This window comes from Tursiops truncatus, chromosome 10 (genome assembly GCF_011762595.2).
Source record: "Tursiops truncatus isolate mTurTru1 chromosome 10, mTurTru1.mat.Y, whole genome shotgun sequence".
In the NCBI taxonomy this organism is placed as follows: Eukaryota; Metazoa; Chordata; class Mammalia; order Artiodactyla; family Delphinidae; genus Tursiops; species Tursiops truncatus.
This window is the reverse complement of record NC_047043.1, coordinates 56,099,031-56,124,862: the sequence shown is the minus strand read 5'-3', so window position 1 is coordinate 56,124,862 and position 25,832 is coordinate 56,099,031. Positions and strand designations below refer to the sequence as shown.

The 25,832-nt window shown below is 41.7% G+C and overlaps 1 protein-coding gene and 1 long non-coding RNA gene across 11 annotated transcripts in view; one reads left to right on the top strand and one right to left on the bottom strand.

The window, feature by feature from the left end:
* Positions 1-14,693, top strand: part of TCAIM (T cell activation inhibitor, mitochondrial) — a 38,088-nt gene extending 23,395 nt beyond the window's left edge. For 2 of the 10 annotated variants that reach the window (XM_073811038.1, XM_033864637.2), the window contains exons 8-11: positions 249-340; positions 4,535-4,767; positions 5,713-5,844; positions 12,448-14,685. In XM_073811038.1, coding sequence (XP_073667139.1) covers positions 249-340; positions 4,535-4,767; positions 5,713-5,844; positions 12,448-12,688 — 698 coding nt within the window. In that variant the 3' untranslated portion in view covers positions 12,689-14,685. Of the gene's footprint in view, positions 1-248; positions 341-4,534; positions 4,768-5,712; positions 5,918-10,491; positions 10,514-10,600; positions 12,193-12,447 lie in introns of those variants that run through there. The other 8 variants (XR_004528495.2, XR_004528496.2, XM_073811039.1 and 5 more) reach the window with 8 other exon arrangements.
* On the bottom strand, positions 1,986-25,832 carry LOC117313899 (uncharacterized). The gene is made up of 6 exons (XR_012334558.1): positions 25,350-25,832; positions 19,923-20,155; positions 18,840-18,971; positions 11,156-11,921; positions 10,326-10,401; positions 1,986-2,506 (listed from the first exon to the last, which is right to left on the bottom strand). It is a non-coding gene; the product is annotated as an uncharacterized lncRNA (long non-coding RNA).

The following is a 25,832-nucleotide window of genomic DNA, read 5'->3' as shown; positions in this document are numbered from 1 at the left end:
GCTATACACATCTGTAAACTCTAGAGGAAAGCTAAGTGTTAAAAGTCTTTGTATTGATAGATGTGACTTTATATCAGCTGAATTTTAAAATCTGTTCCTTTGACTTAAACAGTGACATAAAATTAGGCTTTAAGCTTCTACCGAATTTAATCCTGAGTTGACACATGAAATTTACGTAATTATTTGCACAGTGCTGAAAGAATGAAGCCTCTCTGGACAGTGACCAAAGGTTTGTGCTTTATCATCAGGATGTACAATAATATTTACAGACCGGTCCGGGATGAGTGCAGTGGGCCATGTGATGCTGGGAACAATGGATGTCCATCATCACTGGACAAAAGTAAGAAAAAGCTTAAAAGCAAAAAAAAGTCTCTAATTTGTTATCGACATACTTTTGTTTCAAACTATGCTAATATGTCAGTAAACTAAAAAAAATTTGAATCATCTGTTTGCAGATCAGATGCTTAATATTTTGTAGTTTAAATTGTTAGAGGACTGATTTTTAAGTCCGTTTTTATCTGGAAATTTTATAGTCTTTTCTGAAGCATAGGCTGAAGGCCTTCATTCTGTTGTTTTGTTTGTTTTGTTTTCAGCAGATTTACTGTGGTATAATTGACTTACGATAAACTGTACATATTTAGTGGGTATAACTTGATGAGATGTGACATATGTAAATACCCATGAAACCATTACCATAATCAGGATAGTGAACACATCCATCACCCACAAAAGAATGCTCATGTCCCTCGTAAACCCTCTCTTCCATCTACCACCCCCTACCCCAGCAACCACTGGTCTGCTTTCTGTCACTATAGATTAGTGTATATTTCTAGAGTTTTATATAAGTGGAATCAGAGTATGTTGGGGTTAGGACCTGATTTCTTTCATTTAGCATAATTTCAGATTCATCCATGCTATTGTGTGTATTTATTCCTTTTTATTTCCACGTAGTATTCCATCATATGGATATACCAGTTTGTTTATCCATTCACTTATGGATGGATGTTGGGTTACGTCAGCTTTTGGCTACTAGAAATAAAGCTGCTATGAACATTTATCTACAAAGTTAATGTGGACATATATTTCCTTTTCTCTTGGATAAATACCTAAAAGTGGAATGGCCAGATATGTTAGGGTATTTTAACTTTTTAAGAAACTGGCAACACTTGGGCTTCCCTGGTGGCGCAGTGGTTGAGAGTCCGCCTGCCAATGCAAGGGACACGGGTTCGTGCCCCGGTCCGGGAAGATCCCACATGCCGCGGAGCGGCTGGGCCCGTGAGCCATGGCCGCTGAGCCTGTGCATCTGGAGCCTGTGCTCCGCAACGGGAGAGGCCACAACAGTGAGAGGCCTGCGTAACGCAAAAAAAAAGAAAGAAAGAAACTGCCAACACTTGCTATGGTCATCTTTTTAATTTTAGCCACTCTAAGAGGTGTGTGGTTCTATCTCATTGTGGGTTTAATTTGCATTTCTCTAATGATGAATGGTGGTGAGCATCTTTTCATGTGCTCTTTTGCCATCCGTATATCTTCTTTGGTGAAATACCTGTTCAAATCAAATATCTGGTAGAAAATATTTGCAAACCACCTACCTGACAAAGTCTTTGTATCTAAATATATAAAGGACACTCAAAGCTCAACAGTAAAAAAATAAACAATTAGAAAATGGGCAAAGAACATGAATAGATATGTCACAGAAAAGGACATACAGATGCCCAATAAGCACATGAAAAACCATAGGGAAATGCAATGAGATGTCACTGCACACCTGTCAGAATGGCTAAACTGAAAAATGATGATACCACCAAATGCTGGCGAGGATGCAGAAAAACTGGATCACTCATGCATTCCTGTTGAGCATGTAAAATGGCACAGGCACCCTGGCAAAGCGTGTGGCAGTTTCTTATAATAGTAAACACGTGTTTATCATGGGGTTTGGCAGCTGCCCTCTTGGGCATTTATACTAGAGAAACAAAACTGTACACAAATGTTCGTGATAGCAAAAAACTAGGAAAAACCCTAATACCCTCCAGTATTTGAATGGTGACGCAAACCTTGGCACATCGATGCAACAGAACTCCACTCGGTGGTAAGAAGGAATGAACTGCTGATACAGGCAACAGCTTGGGTGGCTCTCAAGGGCATTGTACAAAGTGAAAAAAGTCAATCTCACAAGAATACATGCTGTATGATTCCATTTATATAACATTCTTCAAATAATAAAATTATAGAAAGAACAGATTAGTGGTTGCAAGGGTCAGGGGGTGGGAGAGCAGAGGTGTCTGTGGCTGTGGAAGTGCAGCAGAGGGGATCCTTGTGATGGAACTCTTCTATGTCTTGACTGTGGTCGTGTCCCATGAATCTCTACATGTGATAAATCTGCATATGATTAAATCCACACGAGTGCAAGTAAGACTGATGAAATCTGAACAAGGTTAGTGGACTGTAGCCATGTCCGTTTCCTGGTTGTGATTGTATATAGTTTTGCAAGATGTCACCATTGGAGAAACTGGGTGAAAGACGTGTGAATCTAAAGTTATCTCAAAATTAAAGGTGTTTAAAACGTAGCTACCATTTACACATGAATAACTCGTTGAGAAAAAAGTTGAAAAGTAGGTAGTAAAATTGTTTTTCAAAAAGTGTTAGAAGTATATTATAAATACTTTGTGGAATTTTTATACTGCTATTGCTTTTATTATAGCAGAGTTTTTGATGCCTTTCAACTCCTTTAATATAACTGCAACTTTCTGCATAAAATCTGAGTCCGTAATGTAGGACACAGGTCCTTCCCCGACCCAGCGCCACCTGCCTCTTCAGCCTCGCCTCCTTCCACTTAGGCCACGTGTGCCACCCTCCAGCCACACCAAACTCCTTGTTTTTGAACCTGCTTTGTCCCTATTGGTGCTTCCAGGTTTGCACATGCTTTTTTCTTCCCCTGAAACTTTCCCACATGCAGCTAACCTTCTCTATTCCTTTTTTTTTTCATTGAAATATAGTTGATTTACAATGTTGTATTAATTTCTGGTATACAGCAAAGTAATTCAGTTATACATACATATACATATTCTTTTTTATATTCTTTTCCATTATGGTTTATTACAGGATATTGAATATAGTTCCCTGTGCTATACAAGAGGACCTTGTATATCTACTTTATATATAGTAGTTTGTATCTGCTAATCCCAAACTCCTAATTTATTCCTCCCCCACCTCCTTCCCCCTCTGGTAACCATAAGTTTGTTTTCTATGTCTGTGAGTCTGTTTCTGCTTCGTAGATAAGTTCATTTCTGTCATATTTTAGATACCACATATACGTGATATCATATGGTATTTGTCTTTCTCTGTCTGACTTACTTCGCTTAGTTTGGTCATCTCTAGGTTCATCCATGTTGCTGCAGATGGCATTATTCATTCTTTTTTATGGCTGCGTAGTATTTCATTGTGTATATGTACCACATCTTCTTTATCCATCCGTCAATAGACATTTAGGTTGTTTCCATGTCCTGGCTATTGCGAATAGTGCCGCTATGAATATTGGGGTGCATATATCTTTTCAAATTATAGTTTTGTCTGGATATATGCCCAGGAGTAGGATTGCTGGATCATATAGCAACTCTATTTTTAGTTTTTTAAGGAACCGCCATACTGTTCTCCATAGTGGCTGCAGCAACTTACATTCCCACCAACAGTGTAAGAGGGTTCCCTTTTCTCCACATGCTCTGCAGCATTTGGTATTTGTAGACTTTTTGATGATGGCCATTATGACCAATGTGAGGTGGTACCTCATTGTAGTTTGGACTTGCATTTCTTTAATAATTAGCAATGTGTCTAACCTTCTCTAAATCCTCTTTATCTCTTCATATTGATTACATTAGACGTCTTTAGAAACCTTTGCTTGACCCTCCAGTCCCTTCACCCTGATGTGGCACTTGGTACGCTGAATTCTGATTCTTGTTTTGTTTCCCTGCACCCTGACCATGAGCCCTGGCAAACAGGGACACAAATTCTTATAATCTCTATATTCCAAGGACCCAGTTTAGTACTTAAGTACATGATAGGTTCTCCATAATTGAATTTAGTTGAATTAAGGGAAATTCTGAAGGAATAGACTTTCTAATAGAATAGAAATTCTGAAAGAATAGACTTGGAATTGAAATATGTAGACTTTATTTCTAAAACCCTTCTTTATTATACCATTTAATCTTTCTAACCTAATTTGAGATTCTTACCTGAATATTTAAATGTTAGTACTTAACACTTATTTTTATTTGGAACATATTTCTTTTCTTCTGCAATCTCTTCAATTCCTACCTAAAAGTTCCTAAGATTTACAGTGGTTTATTTTGAATATTAATATTTCCAGCACTCCATAGCTTTTTTCTTATTGCTTACTTGAACTTTCCTTCTAGGAAAATAATTTATCATTTTCTTGTTAGAATTTCTCAGTACCATTTATTGGAGTCCTGAACTTGGACTGTTGAAGTACCATAAAACTAAATATTCCTTCCCTTTTTTTCAAAAAAAAAAAATCCTGTAGCTTTTTGAAAGATTACCGAGTTATTTTGACCTGCAGAGGAGGCTGATGCTTCTGGAGGACCAAATAAGCTATCTTCTAGGTGGCATCCAAGTTGTTTATATCGAAGAATTACAGCCAGTGTTGACACTTGAAGAATATTACTCTCTTCTCGACGTGTTCTATAATAGACTCTTGAAAAGTCGAATACCTTTTCACCCTCGAAGTTTGCGTGGTTTGCGAATGATCCTTAACAGGCAAGTATCTAAAACAATTACTTTTATTCATTTAGTCAGATAGGCTGTGTGTGTCCATGCATGAAATTGTTTTGTATTTCCATGTGTGATTCTTAGGAATTAAAGAAAGGAATGTCACCACCTCTGTTGGCAACACTCTTTTAAACTTGAGAAAAGCCAACATGAGAGGATTGAAAGATTGAGTCTCTAGAACATTCTGTAAATATATTGCCCCTTACAGGGCAAATCAGTCCTGTGGAAAACTGTATAGGGTTAAACTAATGTGAAATCAACAGTGTGCATATCAGGCACCGTGCTTGGTACTTAAATGCATTATCTCTTCAGCTCTCACAACCTCACCATGGAGTGGGTTACTACCCCCATCTTACAGATGAGGAAGGTCACAGGGCCAGGAAGGGTGTGGTCATCCTGATAGTGTGTCCCTTTGGGGACAGCAAAACTTCAAATCAATTCTGCTATACAGGAAGTCCACTACATATGAACCTTCAAGTTGCAAACTTTCAAAGATGCAAGCGTGTGTTCACCTGTCCAATCTCATAAGTTAGTTCATGTGTCTGCTGTACATTGTCACATGCGTGCACCCTCTACAAGTGGTTGTGCTTCTGTGTACTTCACTGTACAGTACTGTAGAGAGTACAGTAGTACAGTATCCTTATTTCAAGTGTTTGTTTTTTATGTATTATTTGTGTGAAAAGTATTATAAACCTACTACAGTACAGTGCTATATAACCAAATTGTGTTAGTTGGCTAACTTGTTGGACTTAAGGAACAAATTGGACTTAGGAACGCACTCTCGGAACGGAACTCGTTCATATGTAGGGGACTTACTGTACCTTTGAGGTGGATTTTCTTGATGAGTTCCTTTCCATTAATCAGACTAAGAAAATCGTTTCTATGGGGGTGGAGAGGTCGCTGATTTTTCCTTTTACGTATGCTTTATTACAGTGACAGATATGCTCCAAGTTTGCACGAACTTGGGCATTTTAACATTCCTATCCTCTGCGATCCAGCAAACCTCCAGTGGTTTATTCTCACCAAAGCCCAACAGGCAAGAGAGAACATGAAAAGAAAAGAAGAGTGAGTGCTCTTAGCCCTCTTCCTGTCTTACCATTCCGTCTAATCGTTGAAAATATTCAGGTAGTCAGAACTCGTAAGTATGGGAAATTAAAACTGTATTGAACTTAGGATATCGACTGTATTAAGCTGTATGTCACTTAGGAGTAACATACTTATTTATTCCCCCGGTTGTGCCAGGGATTGGATGTGGCTGTTTTCTCAGTATAATAACCTCAGTTGCATTCCCACCATGTACCTCAATTTGAGAAGCAGGGCTTGTTAATATAAAAGTCAACTCAGGAGCAGAGTGAAAGATAAGAGTATCAGAAAGAAACTGTGCAGATGGAAAAGGGTGGCAACAAGGGGGGAAAACTCAGTTACTACTTGATTAATTAGAATCTTCACTGTTTAAAATTTTGAAATGTGCTGACAGAAAGCAAGCCTCGTCTGCACTGTCATTAAATTGAGAAGAAATCTTAAAGTGAAAAAGGTTTTTGGTTCATAAGCAGTGCTGTCGCTATGCCATTTGTATCTTTGAAGGAATCCTGTTATAGTCAGTAGTTTTGTAGGCAGTAAGATAGTGTTGAAGATGTTTCATGGATCTACTATGAAGAAAGGGAGAGTATTATATTCAAAACACGGTCGTTTTCCTAAAGATGTGGCCTAAGGAGGTTTGGCTAGCAAGGACTCATTCATTCATGCAGCCGTCATTTGCTGTGACCGTTGTGGATCGGAAGCTGTGCAAGCCGCCACTGGTAGAAAGATGAAGGCCTGGTCCCCAGGCTCGCAGGAGACGCAGGTGGCCTCAGTGTCAGGGGTGGTGGACGGAGAGGGGTCATGCGTGAGAGGAGCCAAGGCTGATGCTCTGGAAAGGGAACAGGAAGCAGAGGCTGTGGCCGAGGAGGCCGAGGCTGACGTGTCCGGGGAGCAGGGTAAGGAGATCGGGGGCAGGAGCCTGGTGGGTGGAGGACCGGGGTGATTGTCCGAGTGTGCTGCTGGGGCCCCCCTCTGGTTACTTACTTCTCTGGCCTCGCTGCCCGTTCTCTCCTCGATCTACACAAATTGCTTGTTTAAAAAGCCAAGGATGTGAAACAGAGAAAGGGTGGCCACGCAGGAGGGCTGTGGACATGATCCGTGTCCCAGGAGATGATGGGGTCATTTTACGCATCAAATAAGTGAAGGAGTCACATATCTGTTTCACTTGTGGAATTGGCGACAGTTCCTGGCCAGATCCTATTGGACAAACAGCCTGCTTCTTGATTGGTTGGTGAGCATTTGTGTTTGTGTCGTTACCTTTTCTAACCATAAGTTTGTTTTCGAACTCTATGAGTCTGTTTCTGTGTTGTTAATAAGTTCATTTGAATCACTTTTTCTTTAGATTCCACATGTAAGTGATATCATATTTATCTTTCTCTGACTTCCTTCCTTCCCTTAGTATGATCATCTCTAGGTCAATCCATGTTTATGCAAACGGCATTATTTTGTTCTTTTTTTTTTTTTTGCGGTACACAGGCCTGTCACTGTTGTGGCCTCTCCCGTTGCGGAGCACAGGCTCTGTACGCACGGGCTCAGCGGCCATGGCTCACGGGCCCAGCCGCTCCGCAGCATGTGGGATCTTCCCGGACCGGGGCACGAACCTGTGTCCCCTGCATCGGCAGGCAGACCCTCAACCACTGTGCCACCAGGGAAGCCCTATTTTGTTCTTTTTAATGGCTGAGTAATATTCCATTCTATGTATGCACCACATCTTCTTTGTCCATTCCTCTGTCTATGGACATTTAGCTTGCTTCCATGTCTTGCCTATTGTAAATAGTGTTGCAGTGAATGTTGGGGTGTATGTGGCTTTTCGAATTATGGTTTTCTGCAGATATACGCCCCAGCAGTGGGATTGCCGGATCATATTATAATAGCTCTAGTGTTAGTTTTTTTAAGGAACCTTCATAGTATTCTCCGTAGTGGCTGTTACTGATGTCCATTCCCACCAGTGACATAGGAGAGTTCCCTTTTCTCCGCGGCCTCGCCAGCATTTATTGTTTGTAAATGTTTTGATGATGGCCATTCCAACTGGTGCGAGGTGGTACCTCATGGTAGTTTTGCTTTACATCTTTCTAATAATTAGCAATGTTCGACAGATGAATGGATAAAGAAGATGTGGCACATATATACAGTGGAATATTACTCAGCCATAAAAAGAAACGAAACTGAGTTATTTGTAGTGAGGTGGATGGACCTACAGTCTGTCATACAGAGTGAAGTAAGTCAGAAAGAGAAAAACAAATACCATATGCTAACACATATATATGGAATCTAAAAAAAAAAAAATGGTTCTGAAGAACCTAGGGGCAGGACAGGAATAAAGATGCAGAGGTAGAGAATGGACTTGAGGACATGGGAGGCGGAAGGGTAAGCTGGGACGGACTGAGAGAGTGGCATTGACATAAATACACTACCAAACGTAAAACAGCTAGCTAGTGGGAAGCAGCCGCATAGCACAGGGAGATCAGCTCTGTGCTTTGCGATGACCTAGAGGGGCGGGATAGGGAGGGTGGGAGGGAGACACAAGAGGGAGGGGATAAGGGGATATGTGTATACATATAGCTGATTCACTTTATTATACAGCAGAGACTAACACAACATTGTACAGCAATTATATTCCAACAAAGATGTTAAAAAATAAAAATAAAATATTTTTTTAAAAGTTACCGATGTTGAGCATCTTTTCATGTGCCTTTTTTTTCAACAGTGTAAAATTTACCTCTTGAAATTGGCTTCTTGAAAGTCTGCCCTGTTTGAATTCTTTTGCGATTACCAACCCCAGGACATTTCTTGAGGGCAGGTGTCATTTACAGCCCCCCACCCCACCCCAGGCCTTGTGACAAGTGCCCATCAGCACTGGTTTTTAACTTGTTTTTCTGGGAAATGGCCACAAGGCGGCAGGATTTCTTCATGCCAGCTCTGCTGCCTTGGGCACCCGGAACCTTAGGGAAACTTGTTTCTGGGTTGTAAATTAGAACGAACACCCAAGGGCTTTTGTCTCACTGCCCCTTCCCCCTTACCCTTCACCACCAGACAATACCCAACCCCTGCAAAACCGCTCTGCTTAGTGTGCTGTCGTCCGGAGGCCGGGCGACTGTACGGACGGAGCTGGAGGTGGGAGCCCCACCACTAGGAGACGTGGAGACCAGGTGACTTTTCAAATTCTTCCAGCCCAGAGAATCCACCATCCTTTGGGTGCAGTAGGCTTGGTTTAGCTGTAGGAGGGCCCACCTGGATCTGGAGGTTGTGGTTCCATCCAGAGGGGACCAGGCACTAGAGGGCCAAGCAGGGGCTCGTTTGCTGGCATATCCTCCCCAGCTCCCTCAGCCCCAGGACAGTCCAGCCTTGGGAACCAAGCCTGCTCAGGCTCTAGGGATGTGACACCTGCCCAGGTCTTAATATTCACAAGGCCTGCAGGGCTGTAAATAAATAACACCTGTCCTCAAGAAATGTCCTGGGATAAGTAATCGAAAAAGAATTCAAATCAGTGCAGTATTTCAAGAAGCCAATTTCAAGAGGTAACATTATTCACACTGTTTAAAAAACAAAACAAAACATGACAAGATGCTCAACATCCCTAATTATCAGAGAAACGCAAATCAAAACTGCAACAAGGTCTCACCTTGCACAGGTCACAATGGCCATTACCCAAAAGTCTACAAACTATAGTAGCTGGAGGGGGTGCAGAGAAAAGGGAACCCTCCTAAGCTGCTGGTGGGAATGGAAACTGTTAACAGCTACTATGGAGAACATTATGGAGGTTTCTTTAAAAATTAAGAATAGAACTACCATATGATCTGGCAATCCCACTCCTGGGCATATCTGGAGAAAACCATAATTTGAAAAGACACATGCACCCCAATGTTCACTGCAGCAGTACTTACTATAACCAAGACATGGAAGCCTCCTAAATGTCCATCAGCAGAGGAGTGGATAAAGAAGATGTGGTCCATATATACAGTGGAATATTACTCAGCCATAATAAAGAACGAAATAATGCCATTTGCAGCAACATGGATGGACCTAGAGATGATCACACTCAGTGAAGTGAGTCAGACAGAGAAAGATAAATACAATTATCACTCATAGTTGGAATTAATTTTTTTAAATGATGCAAATGAACTTACACAACAGAAACAGACTTAGACTTCAAAAACAAAGTTATGGTTACTCAAGGGGAACCATTGCGGGGGTAGGAATAAATCAGGAACTTAGGATTAGCATACACACAACTACTACATGTAAGATAGAAAAACAACAAGTACCTAGTGTATAGTACTGGGACCTCTACTGAATGTGATAATCTACATGAGAAAAGAATATATGTGTATGTATAACTGAATCACTTTGCTTTACACCTGAAACTAACAATGTTGTAAATCAACTATACCCCAATAAAATCTTTAAAAAAATAAGCACTGAAGGATAAACCAGAAATTAATTAATTAATTGTAAGCCTCACCTACCTTCCATTGTGAGGCCTGAGGATCTTGCTACATCGTATCTGCTGCTTTTTCTGTTTTCGCACTGGGCATTCTATAGCTTTGAAATAGTGCCAGTAGATTTTTAAGGAAGGAAAATAAAAAGAAATAAAAATCAAATATTTTAGTTTTTGAGCGTTTCATCCACCAGATGCTGAGGTAAATCCAACCCCGTGATCCATCTTGATTCCTGTCCTGCTTCCTCATTCCCCACATCCGGGCCGGCAGACCTCTCAGCTCCACGTTCTCCGTCTCTCCAGAATCCCGCCCGTCTCGTGTCCCTTCCCGCTGCGCCCGGGTCTCAGCCTCCACCATCCTGTGATGCCCTGTCCCCGTGTCCGCGCCTCCGCATGCACGCCCCCGCCCAGCGGATTCTCAGCCGAGCAGCCGGAGCGAGTGGTCCTTTGAGAGCCCGGATGTGCTCCTGCCTGCGAGGCCCTGCCGGCGGCCTCCTGAACTCGCCTCCTAAGACGCTGCCCTCACCCCTGCTGCTCCTGCCAGAGGAGCTTCTTACCTCCTCAAGGACACGCGCTCTGACCCTGCCTGGAGCCCTTCTCCCCCATGGCTTCAGGCTCCGCCCCTTCCCAGCCTCAGGTCTCAGCTCCCCTGCCACCCGGCAGCTTCCCCTCATCCCTCCCACCTGCCACCCATCTCCCTATGACACGCTGCTTTCCTTGTTCATTTACTGTCTGCCCCCCCGCCCCCGCCGCCCCAGATAGCATGTGAGCTTCATGAGGGCAGAGGCTTTGTCTCTTTCGTTCGCTCCAGTGCCGGGGTCGGGGCCTGGCACATGGGAGGCTTCAGTCAATACTCACCGACTGGATCCACTGACGCTCATGCTTCCCTGGTCTCCTTCTGGCTCTGGGCTCCGGAGCCTTCATCCCTGTCCCCTCCAACACGGAGGGTAAAGAAACCATTTGCTGCTGGTCCCGTCCCGCCTGCCCCCTTGGCCTGCGCCCCCTACAGCCGTCTGCCCCGGCCCGGCTGAGTCTCCCCTCCCCGCTGCCTTCTCTCCTCTCCTTGCGCCGCGGTCCCTCCCTAGTCTGGCCGCCTGCATCGCAGCCACTCGGTGCTGGTTAGACAGCCTTCTTGCCTTAGATGAAGCCTGTTCTGAGACAGTGGTTTTCAGACACTTTGAGCTGCATCTCTCTTTATAAAGTGGATTCTCAAGTGGAAACCCAATTGATAAAGAAAGATCAAGGTTGGCAGGTGCTCCAGTTGAAGAGGAAAAGGAACTGGAGGCCGTCCATACCCACGAGGGCCCTCAAAGCACCTCTGCACCACCCTCGGCTTGCTGAGCCGTTTAAAGACCACTGTTCTAAGCTAACATCTGGGTCCTGTCCTTCCAGCCCCTGCACGACTTCTCCAGGCTGCCTGACTTTCAGCGCCTGTGTCTTACCCTTGGCGGGCAGAAGACAGAACCTGTGCCCTGGTGGGGAGGGCGGCCTCCTCCAGCCTCTGGTCCTGGGGTTTTTCAGGAATCTCCAGAAGTCGCTCCTGCCCGGGTCAGGGTTGGACTGTAGGGCCTCCTGAAGCTGCCGGTGGTGCTCTCAGCTTCCTGCTTTTCTCAGTCACCAACAGCTGCTCCCGGAGAAGGGATAAGAGGCTTTTGAATTATGCATTAATTAGACAACAAGGACCTATTGTAGAGCCCACGGAACCATACTCAATATTTTGTAGTAACCTATAAGGGAAAAGAATCTGACAAAGAGTAGATATATGTATGTATAACTGAACCACTTCTCTGTACGCCAGAAGCCAGCACAACATTGTAAATCAACTATACTTCAATTAAAAACATTTTTTAATTAGAAGTTAAACTTAAATAAAAATTTTTAAAAAGCCAAAAAAATTATTGTATTAATTATCTTTACCCCATTACTGGTAAAAAGATTTAACAAATACTTAGAGATACATGTGGTAATAATAGGTGCTACAAGATACCTATGGACAGTCTTCTGAGCGTATAATTTGGCCTTTGTGGATACCATTTTCAGTGTTGACAGTAGAAAGTTATGGTCCAATATACAAAAATATTTTTTACATTTTATGTTCTTTTATTTGGTTATAGCTTGTGGCAATCAGATGTTTGTTTTCAACATAACAGGTTGAAAGTCATTGAAAACGAATTGATGCAGGCTTCCACGAAGAAATTTTCTCTGGAAAAGTTTTATAAGGAGCCCAGCGTTTCAAGTATACAAATGGTGGATTGTTGTAAGAGACTTCTAGAACAATCACTGCCTTATCTACAAGGGATGCACCTGTGCATTTCACATTTTTACTCTGTTATGCAGGATGGAGACCTTTGTATTCCTTGGAATTGGAAGAATGGAGAAGCCATTAAATAACACAGAAATCTGTATTATTTTTTAAAGAGATAAGAAACTGCTAAACTGATTTAAATCCACAATTTGATGTAACAGTATTACTGACATGTTACAAAAACAAAGTTTCTAACTGCTGCTTTAAAAGTAGACTTTTTAAAAATTAATTTCTATTAGGAAACTTGTTTTAAAAAGGTTTTATCTCCCAATCTTGTAGTGTTTCTTATCTGATTGGCAGGACTGGCTGAAAAGATGTTAGAAAGAAAGGATTCTACAGGGTGAAAGATTATATATATATGTATATATATATATATATATATACACATACACATATATATAGATATTTTTTTTATGAGTGAATGTTGGTAAGTATAAACAGGTCTCATTCAATATAGCTCTGGAGTTGCGGAACTCATTTCCACCTGTAACAATTCAACATGTGACTTTATACTTACATCACATGTATCGATACACACACCTGTATTTCACAGCCAATTATGGACAGTTTGAGTCCAAAACAGATGACTGATGGGTAGTAAAAATTCGTTAATCAAATTTTGCCTAGGGGCTTCCCTGGTGGTGCAGTGGTTGAGTCCGCCTGCCGATGCAGGGGACACGGGTTTGTGCCCCGGTCCAGGAGGATCCCACATGCCGCGGAGCGGCTGGGCCTGTGAGCCATGGCCACTGAGCCTGTGCGTCTGGAGCCTGTGCTCCACAACGGGAGAGGCCACAACAGTGAGAGGCCCACGTATCGCAAAAAAAAAAAAAAAAAATTTGCCTAAAGAGAGAGTAGATGGGAAAAAGCAACTGAATTAATAAATGATATTGACATTATCATAAGCTGTCTGATACAGTTTGTTAAAGCATTTCCAGAATGCATTCCCTATGCATTAAGATAGCCTAACTGTTGATAGCCTATAACCAAGAGACAGTGAATTTTTTTGAAACACTGAATGAGGTGATTCATTTGTTTCAAGGACAAACACTATCCAGAAAAATCCTTGTTTCTCAAAGAGTTCCATCAAGTAGGGCCAAGTTTAAAATGATTCGGGCCGTTCAGGATCTGCCACCCCTCTCAACCCCGGTCTTCCAATGATTAGAACGCTGGTTAGAGCCCCTCTGAGTCACCCCCTGTCCATAGTTGTGTGGACTTTCCTGGACCCACCACCCAGCCCAGCCCCAAGCCCTATAGACAGACACAGGGCTTCTCTCTGTGGATATTTCCTTTAGGATAATATTTTTAACCATATCCAAAAACCTCTTCAGCTTGTTTCTCAAGAGGACAAGGTGAATCCAGGTTTGTAACAACATTTTTGAGGCTCTTACTGCTGAAGAAATAAGAAAGGAATTTTTTCCATAGTGCGTTAGAAAGGAAAAGAGATGTTAAAAATGATTCTCGAAGCGTGGTGCGAGATTATTTGATTATTTGAATGATTATGATTATTTGAACGCTTTAAATTCAAATGTGTGTTTGAATAAGTATTGATTTGTAATTATTATAGTTTGTGCATATCACCCCTTTTAAGCTGTGCCCAACAACTGTACTTAATTTTTTTTTCTCATATAAAAATGTTGTTGCCTATAAGTTTTCCAGAGCCAAATGATGGGAGTGAAAAATTCTTTAGAGGTTACATAGGAAAATTTATTTGAGGGCATTCCCTGGAGGTCCAGTGGTTAGGAATCCACACTTTCACTGCCAAAGGTGAGGGTTCGATCCCTGGTTGGGGAACTAAGATCCCAAAAGCCATGCAGTGTGGCCAAAAAAATAATAATTTATGGAAAAATAGGTTTGGATTATGCCATTTCTAAAATCAACTAATATAGAATCCTCAGTAATATGTTTTGAATTGGACTTTGTCTCAGAACTAATTGTTACATAATAAGTAATACGCTAACCAGATAATTGTTTTCTCATTATTCATTTGTTAATAGTTTATAACTATTTCAACATAAAGGAATCTACAAAAAATTGGTGGCCTGTTTATGCCTGTTTGACTTCCTCTTCCAATCGAACATAGAAGTTCTGGAAAACTCTCTCTCACCACTGAAAACTAGGACAGGATGAGACCCCTCTAACCTCAAAGCCTTGGGTCAGAAATGATCTCCAGAGGGACCTGAGCTCCAGCCTCAGGCCAGAGCTCCCCCAAGGAAGAACCAGGCCATGAGCTTGCCTGGGGGCTGTACCCTATGCCCAGGCTGTCCAGTCAGGGAGGCGTATGTCCAGAGCCACGTCTGTCCACAGGACAGGTCTCCCCAGGCCCTGCTTCCTCCTTTCTCTCTTCAAAGACTCTGCCTCCAGGCAGCCTCCCTGAGCTCATGAGAGGGGCTATGGGCCTTGAGGGGTGGACAGGTGGGCAAGGGGAACCAGGGCTGCCTCAGGAGCCAGCTCACCTTTGGAACCTGTAACCCACGCCTCCCTTGGCCTCAGTCTCCCCATCTGTGAAACATGCCCATTCTTGGAGCTCCTTCTTACCCCCAGTGAGTCTGTCCCAGGAAAACAGAGTCCTCCCTTGGATGGTCCTTAGCCACCAGCCCAGGTGCCTGTTGCTGCTTAACAGCTGGACGAGGAAGAAGAGGAGGAGGTGGAGCAGCCAGTGACCAGACAGCACAGACCTGGGTCAACGCCATGCGACCCTCTTCCCTCCACGCCCCTCCCACTGCAGCCCGGTCCTACTGGTCACTCAAAACCCTTCCCTCGGGCTTCCCTGGTGGCGCAGTGGTTGAGAGTCCGCCTGCCAATGCAGGGGACACGGGTTCGTGCCCCGGTCCGGGAAGATCCCACACACCGTGGAGCGGCTGGGCCCGTAAGCCATGGCCACTGGGACTGCGCGTCCGGAGCCTGTGCTCCACAATGGGAGAGGCCACAACAGTGAGAGGCCCATGTATCGCAAAAAAAAAAAAAAAAAAATCATAAAATGTGGGAGAGGGGAGTAAGAAAATGTAGGTTTTTTTCTAGACCGTTTTTGAGCTTATATGACTACCAGTCTAAAGAAAGTAGATACAATAATGGGTTAACATATTTGAAAACCAGGGTAACCACAAATCAAAAACATACAATAGGGCTTCCCTGGTGGCGCAGTGGTTGAGAGTCCGCCTGCCGATGCAGGGGACATGGGTTCATGCCCCAGTCCAGGAAGATCCCACATGCTGCAGAGAGGCTGGGCCCATGAGCCATGGCCGCTAAGCCAGCACGTCCGGAGCCTGTGCTCCGCAACGAGAGAGGCCACGACAGTGGGAGGCCCACATAACGCAAAAAAAAAAAAAAAAAAAAAAGAAACAAAATTGAGTTATTTGTAGTGAGATGGATGGACAGAGTCTGTCATACAGAGTGAAGTAAGTCAGAAAGAGAAAAACAAATACCGTATGCTAACACATATATATGGAATAATAAAAAAATGGTTATGAGAACCTAGGGGCAGGACAGGAATAAAGACACAGACGTAGAGAATGGACTTGAAGACACAGGGAGGGGGAAGGGTAAGCTGGGACAAAGTGAGAGAGTGGCATAGACATATATACACTACCAAATGTAAAATAGATAGCAAGTGGGAAGCAGCCGTATAGCACAGCAGGATCAGCTCAATGTTTTGTTACCACCTAGAGGGGTGGGATATGGAGGGTCGGAGGGAAATGCAAGAGGGAAGGGATATGGGGATATATGTATATGTATAGCTGACTCACTTTGCTATACAGGAGAAACTAACACACCATTGTAAAGCAATTATACTCCAGTAAAGATGTTAAAAAAAAAAAAAAGGAAAAAGAATTCAAAACAGGGCTGACTTTCAGGAAGCCAGCTTCTTAAGGTACATTTTCCTCACACTGTATAAAAAAAAAAACCACATGAAAATGTGCTCAACATCGTTAATTATTGGAGAAATGCAAATCAAAACTACAACAAGACACCACCTCGCACCATTCAGAATGGCCATCATCAAAAAGTCTACAAATAGGGCTTCCCTGGTGGCGCAGTGGGTGAGAGTCCACCTGCCGATGCAGGGGACACGAGTTCGTGTCCCAGTCTGGGAGGATCCCATATGCCGTGGAGCAACTAGGCCCATGAGCCATGGCCGTTGAGCCTGCGCGTCCGGAGCCTGTGCTCCGCAACGGGAGAGGCCACAACAGTAAGAGGCCCGCATACTGCAAAAAAAAAAAAAAAAAAAAAAGTCTACAAATAATAAATGCAGGAGAGAGCGTGGAGAAAAGGGAACCTTACTATGTCTTGGTGGGAATGGAAATTGGTAACAGCCACTATGGAGGTTCTTTTAAAAACTCAAACTAGAGCTACCATATGATCCGGCAATCTCACTGCTGGGCGTATATCTGGAGAAAAACATCATTCCAACGGACACATGCACCAGAACATTCGTGTGCTGTTTAAAAGAGCCAAGACAGAGAAGCAACCTTAATGTCCACTGACAGAAGAATGGACAAAGAAGGTGTGGTACACACATAGAATGGAATATAACTCATCCATTAAAAAGAACAAAATAATGCCATTTGCAGAAACATGGATCGACCTAGAGATGATAATACAAAGGGAAGGAAGGAAGTCAGAGAAGGACAAATATGATATCACTTACATGTGCAATCTAAAGAAAAAGTGATTCAAATGAACTTATTAACAACACAGAAACAGACTCATAGAGTTCGAAAACAAACATGGTTAGAAAAGGTAACGACACAAACACAAATGCTCACCAACCAATCAAGAAGCAGGCTGTTTGTCCAATAGGATCTGGCCAGGAACTGTCGCCAATTCCACAAGTGAAACAGATATGTGACTCCTTCACTTATCTGATGCATAAAATGACGCCATCATCTCCTGGGACACGGATCATGTCCACAGCCCTCCTGCGTGGCCACCCTTTCTCTGTTTCACATCCTTGGCTTTTTAAACAAGCAATTTGTGTAGGTCGAGGAGAGAACGGGCAGCGAGGCCAGAGAAGTAAGTAACCAGAGGGGGGCCCCAGCAGCACACTCGGACAATCACCCTGGTCCTCCACCCACCAGGCTCCTGCCCCCGATCTCCTTACCCTGCTCCCCGGACACGTCAGCCTCGGCCTCCTCGGCCACAGCCTCTGCTTCCTGTTCCCTTCCCAGAGCATCAGCCTTGGCTCCTCTCACGCATGACCCCTCTCCGTCCACCACCCCTGACACTGAAGGCACCTGCGTCTCCTGCGAGCCTGGGGACCAGGCCTTCATCTTTCTACCAGTGGCGGCTTGCACAGCTTCCGATCCACAACGGTCACAGCAAATGACGGCTGCATGAATGAATGAGTCCTTGCTAGCCAAACCTCCTTAGGCCACATCTTTAGGAAAACGACCGTGTTTTGAATATAATACTCTCCCTTTCTTCATAGTAGATCCATGAAACATCTTCAACACTATCTTACTGCCTACAAAACTACTGACTATAACAGGATTCCTTCAAAGATACAAATGGCATAGCGACAGCACTGCTTATGAACCAAAAACCTTTTTCACTTTAAGATTTCTTCTCAATTTAATGACAGTGCAGACGAGGCTTGCTTTCTGTCAGCACATTTCAAAATTTTAAACAGTGAAGATTCTAATTAATCAAGTAGTAACTGAGTTTTCCCCCCTTGTTGCCACCCTTTTCCATCTGCACAGTTTCTTTCTGATACTCTTATCTTTCACTCTGCTTCTGAGTTGACTTTTATATTAACAAGCCCTGCTTCTCAAATTGAGGTACATGGTGGGAATGCAACTGAGGTTATTATACTGAGAAAACAGCCACATCCAATGCCTGGCACAACCGGGAGGGAAAAAATAAATGTTACTCCTAAGTGACATACAGCTTAATACAGTTGATATCCTAAGTTCAATACAGTTTTAATTTCCCATACTTATGAGTTCTGACTACCTGAATTTTTTTTTTTTTTTTTTTTTTTTTTTATGTTACGCGGGCCTCTCACTGTTGTGGCCTCTCCCGTTGCGGAGCACTGGCTCCGGACGCGCAGGCTCAGCGGCCATGGCTCACGGGTCCAGCCACTCCGCAGCATGTGGGATCTTCCCGGACCGGGGCACGAACCCGTGTCCCCTGCATCGGCAGGCGGACTCTCAAGCACTGCGCCACCAGGGAAACCCGTACCTGAATATTTTTAACGAGTAGACGGAATGGTAAGACAGGAAGAGGGCTAAGAGCACTCACTCTTCTTTTCTTTTCATGTTCTCTCTTGCCTGTTGGGCTTTGGTGAGAATAAACCACTGGAGGTTTGCTTGATAGCAGAGGATCACAATGTTAAAATGCCCAAGTTCGTGCAAACTTGGAGCATATCTGTCACTGTAATAAAGCATACGTAAAAGGAAAAATCAGCAACCTCTCCACTCCCATAGAAACGATTTTCTTAGTCTGATCAATGGAAAAGGAACTCATCAAGAAAGTCTACCTTAAAGGTACAGTAAGTCCCCTACATATGAATGAGTTCCTTTCCAAGAGTGCGTTCCTAAGTCCAATTTGTTCATAAGTCCAACAAGTTAGCCTAGGTACCCAACTAACACAATTGGCTATATAGCACTGTACTGTAGTAGGTTTATAATACTTTTCACACAAATAATACTTAAAAAACAAACACTTGAAATAAAGATACTGTACTACTGTACTCTCTACAGTACTGTACAGTGAAGTACACAGAAGCACAACCACTTGTAGAGGGTGCACGCATGTGACAATGTACAGCAGACACATGAACTAACTTATGAGATTGGACATGTGAACGTACGCTTGCATCTTTGAAAGTTTGCACCTTGAAGGTTCATATGTAGTGGACTTCCTGTATAGCAGAATTGATTTGAAGTTTTGCTGTCCCCAAAGAGACACACTATCGGGATGACCACACCCTTCCTGGCCCTGTGACCTTCCTCATCTGTAAGATGGGGGTAGTAACCCCCCATGGTGAGGTTGTGAGAGCTGAAGAGATAATGCATTTAAGTACCAAGCACGGTGCCTGATATGCACACTGTTGATTTCACATTAGTTTAACCCTATAAAGTTTTCCACAGGACTGATTTGCCCTGTAAGTGGCAATATATTTACAGAACGTTCTAGGGACTCAATCTTTCAATCCTCTCATGTTGGCTTTTCTCATGTGTAAAAGAGTGTTGCCAACAGAGGTGGTGACATTCCTTTCTTTAATTCCTAAGAATCACACATGGAAATACAAAACAATTTCATGCATGGACACACACAGCCCATCTGACTGAATGAATAAAAGTAATTGTTTTAGATACTTGCCTGTTAAGGATCATTCGCAAACCACGCAAACTTCGAGGGTGAAAAGGTATTCGACTTTTCAAGAGTCTATTATAGAACACGTCGAGAAGAGAGTAATATTCTTCAAGTGTCAACACTGGCTGTAATTCTTCGATATAAACAACTTGGATGCCACCTAGAAGATAGCTTATTTGGTCCTCCAGAAGCATCAGCCTCCTCTGCAGGTCAAAATAACTTGGTAATCTTTCAAAAAGCTACAGTATTTTAAAAAAAAAAAGGAAGAAATATTTAGTTCTGTGGTACTTTAATAGTCTAAGTTTAGGACTCCAATAAATGGTATTGAGGAATTCTAACAAGAAAATTATTTTCCTAGAAGGAAAGTTCAAGTAAGCAATAAGAAAAAAGCTATGGAGTGCTGGAAATATTAATATTCAAAATAAACCACTGTAAATCTTAGGAACTTTTAGGTAGGAATTGAAGAGGTTGAAGAAGAAAAGAAATATGTTCCAAATAAAAATAAGTGTTAAGTACTAACATTTAAATATTCAGGTAAGAATCTCAAATTAGGTTAGAAAGATTAAATGGTATAATAAAGAAGGGTTTTAGAAATAAAGTCTACATATTTCAATTGCAAATCTGTTTCCTCAGAATTTCCCTTCATTTCCTAAATTCTATTTTGAAGCACCTACCATGTACTTAAACACTAAACTGGGCCCTTGGCGTATAGAGATTATAAGAATTTGTGTCCCTGTATCCCAGGGCTTATGGTCAGGGTGCAGGGAAACAAAACAAGAATCAGAATTCAGCGTACTAAGTGCCACATCACGGTGAAGGGACTGGAGGGTCAAGCAAAGGTTTCCAAGGATGTCTAACATAACCAATATGAAAAGATAAAGAGGATTTAGAGAAGGTTAGATGCATCACTAATTATTAGAGAAATGCAAATCAAAACTACAATGAGGTACCACCTCACACTGGCCAGAATGACCATCATCAAAAAGTCTACAAATAATAAATGCTGGAGGGACTTCCCTCGTGGTGCAGTGGTTAAGAATCCACCTGCCAATGCAGGAGACATGCAGGAGACAAGATCCCACGTGCCATGGAGCAAATAGGCCCATGCGCCACAATTACTGAGCCCATGCACCATAACTACTGAAGCCTGTATGCCCTAGAGCCCACACTCCACAACAAGAGAAGCCACCGCTCTGAGAGGCCCACGCACCTCAACAAAGTGTAACCATCACTCACCACAAGTAGAGAGAAAGGCTGCGTGCAGCAACAAAGACCAAATGCAGCCAAAAATAAATTAAAAAGAAAAAAAGCTGGAGAGGGTGTGGAGATAAGGGAACCCTCCTATACTGTTGGTGGGAATGCAAATTGGTACAGTCACTATTAAAACAATATGGAAGTTCCTTAAAAAACTAAAAATAGTGGGAATTCACTGGTGGCCCAGTGGTTAAGATTCTGTGCTTTCACTGCTGAGGGCACAGGTTTAATCCCTGGTTGGGGAACTAAGATCCCTGCAAGCTGCTTGGCCAAAAAAAAAAAAAAAAGAAAAAGAAAAACTAAAAAGAGTTGCCATATGACCCAGCAATCCCACTCCTGGGCACATACCCAGAGAAAACCATAATTCAAAAAGACACATGCACCCCAATGCTCATCGCAGCACTATTTACAATAGCCAGGTCATGGAAGCAACCTAAATGCCCATTGACAGATGAATGGATAAAGACGATGTGGTACATATATACAATGGAATATTACTCGGCCATAAAAAAGAACGAAACTGGGTCATTTGTTGAGATGTGCATGGATCTAGAGACTGTCATACAGAGTGAAGTAAGTCAGAAAGACAAAAACAAATATCGTATATTAACGCATATATGTGGAACCTAGAAAAATGGTACAGATGAATCGGTTTGCAGGGCAGAAATTGAGACATAGATGTAGAGAACAAACGTATGGACACCAAGGGGGGAAAGTGGCGGGGTGGGGATGGTGGTGTGATGAATTGGGAGATTGGGATTGACATGTATACACTGATGTGTATAAAATGGATGACTAATAAGAACCTGTTGTATTAAAAAAAAAAAAGTTAACATGACATGTTCCTGGTCAAAAAAAAAAAAAAAAGAATAGCATTTCAATGGTCTTCCTATAGTTCAATGACATGTTTTTTCCAGTGGGGTAGACATTACATATGGGATAATTTTGTTTAGATACAAATGGATCCTGTTGTCTCCTTGCAAACACAAATTCTATAATTGCAATACATTTTAGTTATAAAATTATTTGATAATCAGAGAATATATGCAAAATATGGAAATACTAAAAACTACAACACAAAGTAGCATTTCCTAATTTTGTTTAGACTGGTAAATTCTTTTTATTATTGTATAAAATTAGAAAACCTTATATATTAAACATTTCACTATAGTGTTTTTATCACTATAAAGTGATTTTACAGTAAGATAAAGCATAATTTGCTGAGAAATACAAAATTACACAGCATGTCCTAAAATGTAGATTGAAATGTAACTGCCAGATATAAGAAGAAAATAGATTAAATGGAGCTTTTATGACCTGATAATTCTTCTATGTTGTGTTTTTAAAAACTCAATTGATTTCTTTTCATAATTTCTGTGTTTTATTTCAGCCTGCATGTCTCTGCGGAAACATAAGGAAAATTATTTGAAAGTTTACACTAAATAGAACTGTTATATTTTCTCTTTTTAACATTACATCCTGAAATATTAGAAATAACATGCTTTCAAGATTAAATTTTGATCAGGTGAATGCAATTTGTAAACCAGGTGAAGATCAGCTGGATGTAAATTTGCAGAATTATTTTTATGCTCCCTCTGAACTGTGTAACTCAGCATGTGCTCCTTATGCGTCCTCTCCTATAACTACAGATATAATAAAGATGAGGTAAACAATACAAGAATGAAAATAAAAACAAACCGGATATGGCCAAAATGACCATGGTGGTGAATAAGTTTTGTCTCAGTTACAGCCCCTAAATCTCCTGACTATGGGACAGTCACTCCATTCATATGGTTTGAAACCTGTCAAATGGTTCAACAATTTTATAATTATTTGCAAAATAATAACAAATTAAAAAAATTAGGACTTATCTGGCGGTCCGGTGGTTAAGACTCCACACTTCCAATGCAGGGGGCTTGGGTTCGATCCCTGGTTGGGGAACTAAGATTCCACGTCCCACGTGGCGTGGCCAAATAAAAAATTAATAACTGAAACAAGAAACTGATACAAACACCACTCTGGCTTTGATGACATAAGCTCCTGGAATCCTTACTGGGAAAAACTAACATAAAACAAAACCTTGAACAAACCCTCATCAGGGTTCCTGCAAACTGGGCAACATCCATATTTGGGAAAAGGTCAAGATTGGAAAGGGGTGCTGGGCCTGTGTGAACACACTGGACCAGGGAGACCAGGTTAGGTTATGGAAATAAGAGATATGAAATCTTCCAAATTCATACAACTGTCGTAACCGGGGCATCGGCCCTCTAAGGCATGCTGGTAAAGGCAACAGATTTTTTTTTGCGGCATTTAGTCGATACTGTAATTACCCAAAGGGCCCAAAGAGCAGCATGTATTCCTTTTCTTGCCTTTTTCAGTGTAGAGCTGTCCTCTCCTATCCTACCCAGCCTGGACCCTCTGCTCTAAAATTATACCTAATAAGCTAAACTCAAACTCTATGAGGTGTGATGATCTGGTTCAGGTAAGTCACTAACATATCAATGTTCAAGAAATATAACCCAAGGACCTCCGATACAAGCATCAAAAACTAAACAAAACAGAAATCTCTAACCGGTCGATTTTAGAAGAGAAGCTTTGAGTAGGAAGATTTAAGGTGATACCAGTCAACTCTCAATATTCTCTAGCCCAAGAAAAATATATGGAAGTAAAAGATAGGAAACAGCATTACACCAAGAACCAGCCACAACCCTATTCCAGCTCTTCTGTAAGAAACTCTAAATACTGTCTGTTTCATTTAGGATAATTCAATATTAATTTTAAATCACAGTTTTAAAGCGAATGCAAGATCTCTCTTATAAACAGGGATAAAACATGTAATGCTTTATTGTTGTTAATTTCATTTGTCAAAGCTAAGAAAACAAAGGTTCTATCTGGCTATGAATGGATTTACTTCATTGTTTGACAAGATACATAGCTATTGACAACTGAATTTGGATAATAATGATCAATAAATTAGACAGTTATATTTCCACTTATTTCAATTTCTAAAACAGTGGTCTATTTAATTTATGTTGCTATCTTCCTTAAGAGTAGACAAATCAAAATGACATGTTTTGAGCTTGTGCTGGTAACTGTCAACATGAGAGCTTGAATTTAAAACAAAGTATCCCTCTGGAGGAAATGAAGAATTCATAGTAACACAACTCATGTACACTAGAAAATTTCCTTAACACAATGTATCTCTTGCTAAAAACAGCAGATACTTTAAGTCAACAGTAATGAAACTAACAGAGGCACTATTTTAAAAAAAATGGTCCTCTACATTCATTGCTGACTCACTTCTTCTGCTACCATCTGTATTAAGCTACTTTACATTTCCATACTAAACCTTGATTTCTCCACACCCAGCCTCCAGCACTTCACATTCACACTTTTCCAACAATTCTTTAATTCAAAGAAATAAAAACGCTGGTTGGGTTTTATGAATCTACGAAGCAGATTAGTAGAAAGATGATTAAAACATGTTCCCTACTCTTAAAAATGCATTATCTAGTAACATGTAATACAATATAATGTAAGAGTGTTTACTTTTATTGAAGACTGAAGAATTTTATTGGATGAACTACATACAAATAAGGAAATTATAAATACTCAGCTTGGACAAGGAACCAATGCAATAGCACTTATTTTGGTGAATTGGCTTTTCCCAGTTCCGTCTGTTTTCATTGTTCGCCAGCTGACTAACTCTGAGTTCTGGGTCCTTGGGACAATCTTTTCATGATGGCTACACATCTAGCTCCAGACCAAAATTGTACCCTGTGAAACACTCAACTGAACCACAGACTAATTGCTGAATTTCTTTAATATGTTATTCTAAAGCCTCTTGACTTAAGGTCCAACAACTCTCATTGTTACTTTTATACCCTGACTTATCCAATCCCACTTTTTTTCTATACCAAAAGGTAGGTCAGACATTCCGAAGGTTTTGTTCATCAGGACACACTGTGAGATCGTTAGAGCAATGGGTATAGGCAGAAGTTTCATGGGCTGGATCCCAGTGCATGCAAGGCTGAGACCCTCTCTTCTAGCTCATGTTTTTTTGGGGTTTCCTTTTGGCTGCATTGGGTATTTGTTGCTGCATGCGGGCTTTTCTCTAGTCGAGGCGAGTGGGGGCTACTAACTACAAATAAGTTCAGTTAAATAAAAACGCTTACGTACATTAGGGTTGTTTCCATTCTCCAGACTTGCTCGAGGTCTTCATCAGGGTCCTTGAATCCAGTAAAGGAGTAGTAAGACTTGTCCCATTTGATGGGCCTGTCAGATATCCTTGTGGCCTCTTTGAGAGGCTGGGAGTGCACATTAGTATTCAAGCTTTGGATATGTTCAATAGATAAACTGCAGGAGTTGAGAATATATAACACTGTGCTTAGCAGATCTCTGGTGTGCAAAGTAAATTTGACTGCTCGAAATCCTAGAGAATATAATTCCCCCAAACAGTTAATACAGATGATTATTTGCTTTACTTGAAAAACATTTCTTTTCATACAACATTTATAGAATCAAAATCTTTAGAACACTCCATTACTCATTAAAATTCATCCTATTGGAAAATCATCTGTAAATGGAAAACTACATCCCTTCTCCAAAACTGTACCACACTACCTCCATCTTCATGAAGTCCTCTGTCAGCTCCCGTTTCTA